The 11,612-nt window shown below is 36.8% G+C and overlaps 1 protein-coding gene across 1 annotated transcript; it reads left to right on the top strand.

The window, feature by feature from the left end:
• Positions 1 to 2,680: 2,680 nt before the first annotated feature.
• On the top strand, positions 2,681 to 10,294 carry LOC138317409 (chitin deacetylase 1-like). The gene is made up of 7 exons (XM_069259046.1): positions 2,681 to 3,011; positions 6,204 to 6,384; positions 7,013 to 7,111; positions 7,415 to 7,564; positions 7,885 to 7,999; positions 9,434 to 9,560; positions 10,134 to 10,294. Exons 1-7 carry the CDS (start codon positions 2,799 to 2,801, stop codon positions 10,227 to 10,229), a joined length of 981 nt encoding a protein of 326 aa, XP_069115147.1. The 5' UTR covers positions 2,681 to 2,798; the 3' UTR covers positions 10,230 to 10,294.
• The last annotated feature ends 1,318 nt before the right edge of the window (positions 10,295 to 11,612 follow it).

The following is an 11,612-nucleotide window of genomic DNA, read 5'->3' on the forward strand; positions in this document are numbered from 1 at the left end:
AAAGATTCTGGAGCATCCATACAAAAGACGATTGTACATGTGCTAACCCCTTTGGCAGTAAACGACCCACTGAGGTATGTGGTACTACCCTGTATTTTTGTGATACAACTCATTATTTTACATACTTTTATTCTGAAATGAAATAAAAAGCTCCAACCTTTCAACAAGTACGTATATGAGAAGGATAAGTCACACTGGGTTCTGGGGAAGTCCAAGGCAGGCGCTTTTGTGTTTGTGCACTGACCGTGACGTTGGGTGACGACTGATTTTCCTTCGATATCCGCCGGCGCAGCCTTTGATATAGCTTGCGGGTGCGAGGGTTACCGTCTTACTTTCTGAAGCGGGCCGGTATTTCATGAGCTGTCGTATTTTTTTAACGAAAGTTTAAGACATAGCCTCTAAATCTTCCGTCCTTAAAACAAGTTATGAACGTTGTGAAATTTAATAAACTTTACATTGGTGTTTCGTTAGACTCGATTAGATAAGTATTTGTTGAGAAAAACGGTTTGTATTCGCGATTAATAGGCGTCTCGCGTGGTGTTTAGTGATGTAAAGAGACAGACACGAATCCTTCTTACTTATAAATCCTTGCTTTCAATGATGTTACATGTTTATTTGTTGCCGATGTAACACTTATCATAGTTTAAAAATTAAGTTGTTCGTCACATTCTCACCCATTAGTTGTGGATATGTTAATGCTCTCTGTTTATTTATTTAGGTATTTAATTCTCCGTAATCCTAACAAATACCCATTGCATTGCTCTCTTTATATAAAACTGACAGTACTAACATTGCATATGTAATTTGCATGACTGGTATGATTAAGGAAATCAATAAATAAGCAATATTTTCTCTTTCATAATATTGGATTAAAAGAGCAGGGTTTATTTGATATTTGTTGAGATTCCTTCTATCAGTTAAAGATTAGTATCCTGTTTACGCTGTCTGCAAATTAAAATTTCTGCAATTTTTTCCATACGGAGGTGCATGTAATTCTTGGTCATTCAGTGCGGTTGTTCTTGCGTTATCGAATTTCATGACAGAGCTGTCCTTAGCTTACGACGTAATAATTGTACACGACGATGTGTACTGGTATGATCGAATAAGACAATACAATGTCGTTGTAATGTGAGTGGGTGAGATGTGCTGTTTAGTATTTTGATTTTGGCAGCACGCTACTTTTGAAAACAACTATCAAATGGGAATGAGTCCCTAATATCTCAATGAAATATAAACCAAATCTCACAAAACACGAGCAAACATCACAATCAGCAAATTGATGGCGCACTAATATGTTTGCGTCGAATTCCTGATTCGATTAGAAAGATAATGTTGTTGATTGGTATACGATGCATAAAACAATTTGCATAATCCTGTTTTGCACAGGCAAAATGCATATTCGTCGACTATAAACTAGAATAAATATCTGCCTTATATGAATGTAAATGGTGATATTTACCTGTACAGAAGTAAACAGTTCACCCCAGATCTTTATACTTTTTAGTTAAGTAGCAGCTAACGAAGAAAATATGATGATAGATGTAGACGTTCAGCAGAGATACTTCTTCAATACAAATTTTCATTCTATGTATGTTTAAATGCCAAGGTAATATTGACAAATTGTTAACTTGTTCAATTCGTATTTTTGAAATTTCAAAATGTATAGCTATACGATAATTAGTAGATACGATAAATACGCTATACCCATATCCGAGACGGTGTCACATAAGTTAAAAATAGTCAACAACGTGCTAAAAAAGCGCTTTTCAGACATGATCGTACACCTAATAATGTTAACATGCTACTGTAATAGAAGTTCTAACCCAAAGATGCTTTACTCCACAGGCGCGGGTCAAGGTTCAGCATATATGACGTCGAGCCACAATGTGTAATGGCAGACAGCAAGCGAGTCTGAACAGTTTACAAACTGTGACCACAGTGGACATTGTTGGCATATTGCAGGGATGCAAACTATCTCAGCTGTTATTAACTGGTTTGTTTGGTCGTGCTTTTCATGCACTCCTAGACTGAATTATCCATTTGATATCCCCAAGACAATAACGGGGTGACCATGACTTTGATGAAGGTACAGGTGACCTTAGACAACAGTGCGTATTATGAAAAGAAGTCTTTACGAGACAAACGCGTCGGTATCGTTGGAGGGATTAAGATAAGAGGTCACGTCACCATCGTACTTCTCGTTTACACCAAGTGACCCTGCGGTTACATGTTTCATAAGGTTAGGATTACTAATTGGTCTTAGTAGTATTTACTTTGTCCTTTTCCATGTTCACAGCCATAAATATGTTACTTTTGGGAAAGTTGATATCCAAATTATTAAGATATAATTATTTCTCATTCTGTAGCTATATATGGGACCAATATAAAATCGTAGCGAGTACACACCTTCTTCCTGAAATTTAGTTACTTAAAGGAAAAAAAGCTCTCCAGTACATATTTTTTCCTATATCACGAATTAACCCCATTGCGGGGTATTTTCAACATATCGTTTACGGCTGTGTTGGATGGATCTGACATGTTTTACATAATAGTGTTGTTTGTATGACACACTTATTGATTTTTGTCAAAATCTAGAGCGGCGGCAGCCTGATATCACGGGACAAAATACCCCAGTCTCGGGGTTATGAGCCCTTGGAAATGATAGTGGCCGAGCAACAGAAGCGTTGTGTCACAATCTTAGATAAGAGAGACCACAGCTGCATTACCCCGACAATTACACTGACTTACTGTCCCAGAACGGGTAGTCCTGCCCTCGAAACCTAGACCAAGAAGACAAAATGAAGTCCTTTATTCTTGTTTTGGTCTTCGTAAGCCTGTGTGTAGCACAGACACCGGAACCATGTGTGAAGGAAGCGTGCTTGCTACCGGATTGCCGGTGTTTCTCGGATTCGGAGATTCCGGGAGGTCTTACAACTCAGGAAACTCCACAAATCGTCACCATTACGATGGACTACACCCTGAATAGCGAGTACGAGCCTCTCTACGACCAGGTAAGGAAGGTTAAACAATTCATCATCCGTACAAATTGTTGTTTAAGTCCCCATATAGATCCCCCGGTTTGCATTCTGTTCTGGCCCTTAGGGCTTCGTTATGAATTTAAAATTTACCAGAGTGGTCACTGGCAGTGCACAGCAGGGGTCGTCACTTCTTTAAATATCATATCAAAATGGTATTGTGTTATACATTGTAAATAGATCTGTTGATTAATGTATGCGAACGTCTTGTTAAGTTTCCATACAAGTAAAATCCTTCTCCAGCAATTCTGACCTCATATTTCTATGCCATTCTAATGTCGACCGTTAGTTTAGTTATTAGAATTCACGTGTAAACGTCCTCTACAGACCACAGCGGATGAACGGTTATGAGTTCCGGAAATAGCATCTTCGATGAGATAAAGTAAAAATATGTTCAGAAACGCATATGTGTGGTCACTAAAATTACACAATAGATACGACAAATTTAGTGGAGTTTGTCCCTGTAATATTTGTATCCGATACAATAAGATAATAATCTGATTATGAAAAGGATCCAGAACTGTTGACAAAGTGTCCCTGTGTTTGTTTGATTAAATGTTTGTTACCCGCCTAACTTTTGGCCTTGAGTTGAGCGTTCGCCCCTGGGAGAAAGGCTCTGGGTTCGGTCCCCTGGCCGAGACACACCAAAGTCTATAAAACTGGTAGTTTCTGCTCCTGCTTAGCGCTCAGCATACCGGGAGTGGGACGACTGGTTCGCCCGTTGTCAGTATAATGTGACCGGGTGGGGTGTTCCTTGGTGTCTTCGGCGGCATGCTTCAGTGACATAGCAATATAAAAAGCGAAAAAGTTCCACTATACAAGAAGACACAACATAATATACCGCAGTCTCCCAAAACACGCACCTCGCCCAACATACACGCAACACACCGCATACATGGCAGGCCGTCCTTACCTGACCATAGCTGTTAATAGGACGTTAATAAATCAAACCAAACCAAATTGTTACCGACAACCAGTGTCCTTTACATGCGGTCTCTGAATCCTGTGCAAACATATGTTGTTATTGTGTGTGTGGAGTACTTGCGTGTTTTGGAAGACTGTGGTATATATAGTAACTCATGTCTTTTATACAGTTCTCTTCCACTGTATAATGTGACCGGGTGGGGTGTGATGCTTGGTGTCTTCGGAGGCATGCTTCAGTGATATAGCACTATAAAAAGGGCAACTGTTCCACTATACAAGAAGACACAACATGAATATACCGCATTCTCCCAAAACACGCACCTTGCACAACATACACGCAACACACCGCATACATGGAGGCCGTCCTTACATGACCATAGTTGTTAATAGGACGTTAATAAATCAAGCAAACAAACAAACTGAAGGCACGCACACCTCACCTGGTCACATTATACTGACAGGCGAACTAGTCGCCCTATTCCTTTTATGCTGAGCGATGAGCATCAGCAGAAACTATCACTTTAACATACTATGATGTTTCTCGGTCAGAGGGCAGACCCAAGAGCCATCCTGTGTTTTTAGGAAATATACAATCCTAAATTTAGTAACCTCTTACGACCATGCAATAGGAGCTGCAGTAAAAAATAAAACGAAGAGATAAGACATACAGGTGAAGTTGATGCCTTTATTGTATATAGCTTTAAATCCCAGGGACCTGTATGGTTTCTTGCAAAAAACGATTTTTTTTGTTTCATTAATAAACGTCATTTTAAAGAGCAGGGTCATTTAATGACGACAGGCTCCCATGTATGTGGTGTGTGCTCTGGATACTGTGGTGTACTCGTGTTTTGTCTTCATGTATAGTGGAACTATTACCCTTTCTATAGTGCTGTATTACTGAAACATGCTACCGAAAGACACATCCCACCCGGTCACATCATCCTGACAACGGGCGAAGCAGTCGTCCTACTCCCTTACGCTGAGCGTAAAGCAGGAGCAGGCGGTGTCAATGGGAAACGTTAGTTAGGAAGGGAAGCGTTAGGAAGTAGAGAAAAGATAATATAAATTTAGTCGCCTTTTCCGATCATGCAATAGGGCCGGCATGTACAGTTCAAACCCCTACCTGTAGGGCAGGTGATTGATATCAACCTACCGACTAGTCGCTTTCAACCATACCATAGCATGTCCAAGACAACTATTTTAAAGTTCGACTTACATTACATATCAAGAATTGATAGTATCTTTGACTACGTGTGTTGTATCATTTATAATAATTTTATAGAGAAAAAATCAATCAAACTCTAAAGATTGCCGACAGAGCATAAATGATATTCATCAATTGAACATTAATTGGTGTTTAATCGTGTATATATATGTCTAATTAACAAAAAAATAATATAAAATAATTCATTTTGCCTTTGGTGCATGCGCACTGAGTACTTCATTCCATATAGGATATAATGCCACGGATTTTTTTCGGGATGCCATTAATTTTTTTTTTTATATTTTTAACATGAAATTAAATTAAAAGCTCAAACTTTGCAATGGTGGTAATGGTGGAATGTAAGTAATGTGACTGAAGAAAAATGCTAAATCGTCTGCTGCTGTTTTGATAGCGACAATTACCAATTGTCAGCGGTGGAGCATCTTTAAGTAAATTATATGACATCGAGAGATACGACCTAAATACACGATTATATCTAGTATCACGTGTTAGTCTTGTTGGTGGATTATTTCCAGTTGGTGTTGTTTTTGTTGCTTTCCATGACCAGCTATATTAATGATGATAATCCAAAAACCTGTCCTTTATCGCAAGTGTCATTCTCTTCAACAATCTCTTACTTCGGCAATCGCTTCTTATGGAAACAACACCCTATTTTACAACTTTGCAGCCAGTAATTCTAGCCCTTAAAGGGTGCATTCGCTGTAACGTCTATAGTGCAGTATACTACTTTCCGTTTCTTGTAAAAATTGATCAGTAAAGGTCAAACGAGAAACGTAAACGAAAGAAATTTCAAAGTTTCACAGGAAAATTAAAACATATCAATGACATTTTAATTCAAGTGCATATGACAAATGTTAAAACTTTGACGTTCTTATAACGACTGATGAGCAGTGGTCAAATTGTCCTTCCTCTTAATCTGATGCTTCTGTAATCATTGAAGAAACCGTTCTCATGCATCATATTATATAATATATATTGTTTCTTCAAATGCTCATGTTACAAATACATGTTTTTGACAGATATTTGAAGCCATTAGCAATCCAAACGGTTGTGCGTGCACCGGGACCTTTTACATTCAAGACCTCAACACGAACTACGCCTTAGTCAAGTCTTATGCCGAAAGGGGATTTGAAATTGGAGTGAGTTCCCTTGATGGCACACTTCCGACAACATCCACAGAGTGGATAGACACGATAAAAGGTGATATATAGAAATTATGATTTTGAACTTGTACGACATTTAACCTTATTTGATGTCTTCATGTCCGACCAAGACATGAAACTTTACATCCTATCTACTATTTTCGTTTATTATTAACCTAAGTTACATCTTTATGTAACGTTGTCAGAGAATAAAAAACAGAATAAATTAAAGCAAAGTAAAATTAAATCGTACAGAAATGTTGCTATTAAAACTCCTTGTGACGAAAGCCCAAAACATGTAGAAATTAACGCGAGCAAGCTTATTTTCCACTGCACAGTCTCAATAAAAAATGAATGAAAAGTATGACAGTATATCAAAGTGTTTTTGAACTTTTTTCGAATAAATACATTCCACATATTTTGTATATACACCTTACGTACCTACTGTATATCTTGATATTTTAAAATTACGTTCACTTCTATATAAACTTCTAATTATGTCATCGGTATGCTGGGAACAGATAGAGGCATTTGGTGAAATCGGAATTATTAAAGAAACTATTTGACATGTCGATTTCTAAATATTTAAACGGCCCAAAACTTGACATGTAGGCTGATTGCGGCTTGAGTCACAATTTTGATACTGTAATTACGATGTTTACGGTAATTGAGAAAGTATGTTCCAGCCGTGAAAGAAAAGATCGTAGGCGCTCCAGTGGACGAAAAACAGATATTTGGTTACCGTGCCCCTCAGCTGGCTGCAGGCGGAGACGATATGTTCATTGGTATGTGTAGCCACATCGTATTTACAAGGCTGTAACAGTAGTCTCCCTTCATCCTAAATGTAAAACGAATTTCTACTTTCACTTACACTTATAACAAGATGCTTAATGTTTAGAAACTCTTACATAATTTGCTATACTCCTTATGATTGTTTCTTTCATGACGACCAAAAGAAAACAAGTAAATGTTAAATAATTAGTGCGATTGCATTATGTATACCGAACAACGTTCAAGAATTTCTTCATTATACAATAAATTATTCGCATAGGTACATGTAAAGTATTTACGAATGAATCATGTTTTAGGAATCGCCGACCAGAACTTGTTGTACGACTCCAGTTGCTCAACCAAGGAGTACGCCTCGAAGGCCACACTTAAGTGGCCCTTTACATATGATTACGATTACGGATCATTTACCTGCACTGGTGGCCAATCAGATACTCTAAAATTCCCAGGTAAGTTTAGTGTACCTTGACTGATTAATTAATTAATTAACGTCCTATAAACAGCTATGGTCATGTACGGACGGCCTCCCATGTTTGTGATGTGTTGCGTGTATGTTGTGGGAGGTACGTGTTTTGGGAGACTGCGGTATATTTAGTGTACCGTTTCATTTTTATTTGGGTGATATAAATATCTATCAACTCGCTTAATAAAGGTCATACTCCAAAAGTTACATTTCAGTAATAACAATAACACATTTCCAATGATCACTAAAGGACTCCTTTACGATTGTGTGACAATTTGAATGACTAAATCTAAATTGTACTTCAAGGACGCTGGCAGGTACTCATTCCCGAGTTGGAATTCAACGGTCAAAAGTGTGCCACACCGCAGAGCTGTACTAATGTTATGACGAAGAAAGACGCTTTTGATATCCTCTACAACAAGTGGGTATCGTTCTGTATTCTACTAAATAAGTATTTTATCATATTACCTATGTATGAATATTTAACAATAAAACTATCTTTAAACTAAACTATTTTATAATTGGAAATGACTTTTAAATGGTTAATTTTACCTTTTGAGTAAAATCATTTCAAAATCAAAAATCATTTATGCATTGATGTAACTACTTTGTTTTCAAATTCATCAAGATATGAAAATATTGTGTTTGCAAACTGTTTGAATCCACGTAGCGGATTCTCACAAACGTTTACTAACATTATTTTCTATAACCCGATGAAATTTAAAGGACATCAATGTTTATAATGAAATATTTAATAATATAAAATGAAAAATACGATTTCTTTGGTTTTGCATGTGATTCTAAAATTTTAACAAATTAAAACGCCTATGTCTATTTTGACTTTACATCAAAGTCGAAATTTTGCGCCTTTGCCGGATATTTTTTTTTACTTCAGTATAATGAATTGACCGAATAAAAAGTCGAATTATCAGAAGTAAAAAAGAAATGAAATAAAATATCGTAACACATAGCTGATTGTGTTGCAATACGCAACGTTTTGTGACTGCTGGTTAAAAACAATATTAAATTTTATATTCTGTTTTTGCGCAATGACTGATATGAGGTGGTAGTTTTACAAACCCATAAATATTCTGGTAGTTCTATATTCCCTATACCTGTTCTATGAATATAATATGTTGTTATACATTCTCTGTCAAAGTTCTGATGAAATGGAACGTTTCATTTTCTGATTTGACATTCTTTGCCATTTTTCAACAGTTTCTATACATACAAATCAGGATTCGTCTGACGTAAATCTGCCCCGTAAACTAAAATCTTACACAAAATGCTTTATAATAAATGTACCGCGAAATGTATCCGATGCACAGCCATGTTTTTGATCAGTTATCGTCATAATTAATGTTTGTCGGTAATGCGGAACAAAACGATGCGTGTAAATTACCTAAAACAATTTCACAAACATGAAAATAGATAATTGTGAATATTAATTGTTACAGAAAACTTGTGTTATACCGATTTACATGGTTGTTTTTATTAAGTAAATTTGTAAGAAAGGCGAATCACGATTTCGCAATAGAACCAACCAGTTCAAAAACCTTTAAATCATTCGCCGCTTTCACCGAAAGAAGGATATTAATTTGGTTATGTCTGTTTGTCTGTAACGCTTGGTTTTCGTGCTTGGTCACATGGTTAAATATCAAGTTTCAAGCACTTTCGTAATTCAAGCGTCTGCTTGAAAATATCCCTTACGATGAGACTACAATGACACTATAATTATATACATTGTCTACACAAAAAAGTAGATGACACGAATTCTCTTTTGATGAAAGTTGTTTGGTAGCAATTGTGGACATTAATTTGTATTAAAATGATATATAAACGTTACCATTCACAGCTTCGTGACACACTTCGACGGCAACCGAGCCCCCTATACAGTCATTATAGATCCAGTCTGGATGAAGACCGACTACAAACTAGAGGGACTTATTGAGTTTGTAGAGTACGTGCGTGTGGCATTTGACGTAAGTTTAAATTAGAAGTCAAATCCTGTTTGTTTACCTATCAAACGCTTAAATATTTATAACTGTGGTGATTGTCTTATGTTTTGAATACAGTTTGTTAACTTTACCTTTCTTTGTTTAAGAGCCAGATTCATGTTCAGAAATCTTGTTACCATTACAGAAGCCAACAAATAACTCTGTCGTACATATATTTAAGAGACCGCTTTTAAGTTACGAAAACCTTTGCTTTAATTTAGCGCTAACTAAAATTGTCTTCACCTAAAGCTCTGGTAATTAAATAAATGTCACCAAATGCGTTTAACGCTACGTGAATGAATGAACATCCGTACTTGTTTTGTGTGGATTATTCCGTCTTTGCATATTACAGAGTTAGCTCCCTTGCGAGTAGGTCTAGATTGTTTCATCATTATTTTGTGAGCGCAATTCACGTCATTTTCACTGAAACGTATGACGTTACGCTCGCAAACACATGACGTCACAATCAATACTTACCTGCAGTTGCAGATAACTCTGTAATATAAATATTCGGAATACCCATATTAGAAATTGATCATAATAACATTATTTTTTCAGGATGTGTGGATCGTTAACCAGATTCAGGCTCTTCAGTGGATACAAAATCCTACTCCCATCGCCAACCTTACAGATTTCCAACCATGGCAGTGCTAGTTGCTTCGACGATTTCTCTATCAATTCATGTTAAGCGGTTTTCAATAAAGTGTATTTTTGTAAAAGTTCCCGTTCTGACGACATTATTCTCCACAACACAACTTGCGAATTATTCATTCCTCAACTTTTCCCCAGGATTATAGATTTGTGGTGGACGTGATTTAAACCATTTTATGGCGTTAAATAGATCTACACCTTTTTGAACGATAAATCATTATCTACCTTTCTTGGGTTTCAATTTCGCAAAAAACCACGTGTAGGGACAAATGTGTAAAACATATTTTTAATTTTCAAAACATAATTGTTTCTAGTATACAAAATATAGTATATTAATGAGGTTGATACATGGTTATATCGAATAATATTAACTTTGTTTTGTTTCAAAATTGATATTATTTTAAGTAGGAAATTTCGATAGTTAACGTCTCAATAACAATGGCAAATACATGCTTTTTTGTTTGTTTGTTTGTTTGTTTGATTTATTAACGTCCTATTAACAGCTATGGTCATGTAAGGATGGCCTCCCATGTATGCGGTGTGTTGCGTGTATGTTGTGCGAGGTGAGAGTACTGGGAGACTGCGGCATGTTCGTGTTGTGTCTTCTTGTATAGTGGAACTGTTGCCCTTTTTATAGTGCTATATCACTGAAGCATGCCGCCGAAGATACCAAGCAACACACCCCACCCGGTCACATTATACTGACAACGGACGAACCAGTCGTCCCACTCCCTGTATGCTGAACGCTAAGCAGGAGCAGAAACTACCACTTTTATAGACTTTGGTGTGTCTCGGCCAGGGGACAGAACCAGAGCCTTCTTCAAGGCCAAAAGTGAGACGATGCCAAGGGAGGCATAAGGAAAGATAAAGTCAGTTAGGAAGAAGAGAAAAGATAAGATCCTAAATTAAGTCGTCTTTTACGCTCATGCAATAGGGGCAGTACAATTCTAATTTAGGAAACATTTTTAATGTCTTTGGGAGCAGTTTCCAGTGCGAGCGTACTGTCACTATTATTCTCGTTGTCTGTGTGGAGTCTGTCTGTATATATTCCACTATGCACAAATTCCAACTCCGCATGCAATATCGGAATTCACCATCATATTGTCTATTTGACTTAAAGGTTAATATAATTTATTTTATCAAACATCATTTCATCATGGCACAAGCCAGCAGGTATTTTGTTATTGACAAGTCGTTTAATAATCTAGCCTCTCTGAAATATTGAATGAAGGTCAAAATCATTAATTGATTAATTTAACAAAGCATGGAAGCTAATGCTGCCCAACATTTAGTTGCCTATTGTACTAAAGATACAATGTTGTCCGATGTTATACATTGTTGCAAATCGAATATTCTGAAGACAGCTGATGACGTCATAGTGTTTAC

This window comes from Argopecten irradians, chromosome 3 (assembly GCF_041381155.1).
Source record: "Argopecten irradians isolate NY chromosome 3, Ai_NY, whole genome shotgun sequence".
Lineage (NCBI taxonomy): Eukaryota > Metazoa > Mollusca > Bivalvia > Pectinida > Pectinidae > Argopecten > Argopecten irradians.

Excerpts from the sequence above, each read along its gene's own strand:
- LOC138317409 (XM_069259046.1), top strand. The coding sequence starts at position 2,799 with ATGAAGTCCTTTATTCTTGTTTTGGTCTTCGTAAGCCTGTGTGTAGCA. Across the intron at positions 6,385-7,012 it reads GTGGATAGACACGATAAAAG|CCGTGAAAGAAAAGATCGTA; the intron begins GTGATATATAGA and ends AGTATGTTCCAG. Across the intron at positions 7,565-7,884 it reads AGATACTCTAAAATTCCCAG|GACGCTGGCAGGTACTCATT; the intron begins GTAAGTTTAGTG and ends TTGTACTTCAAG.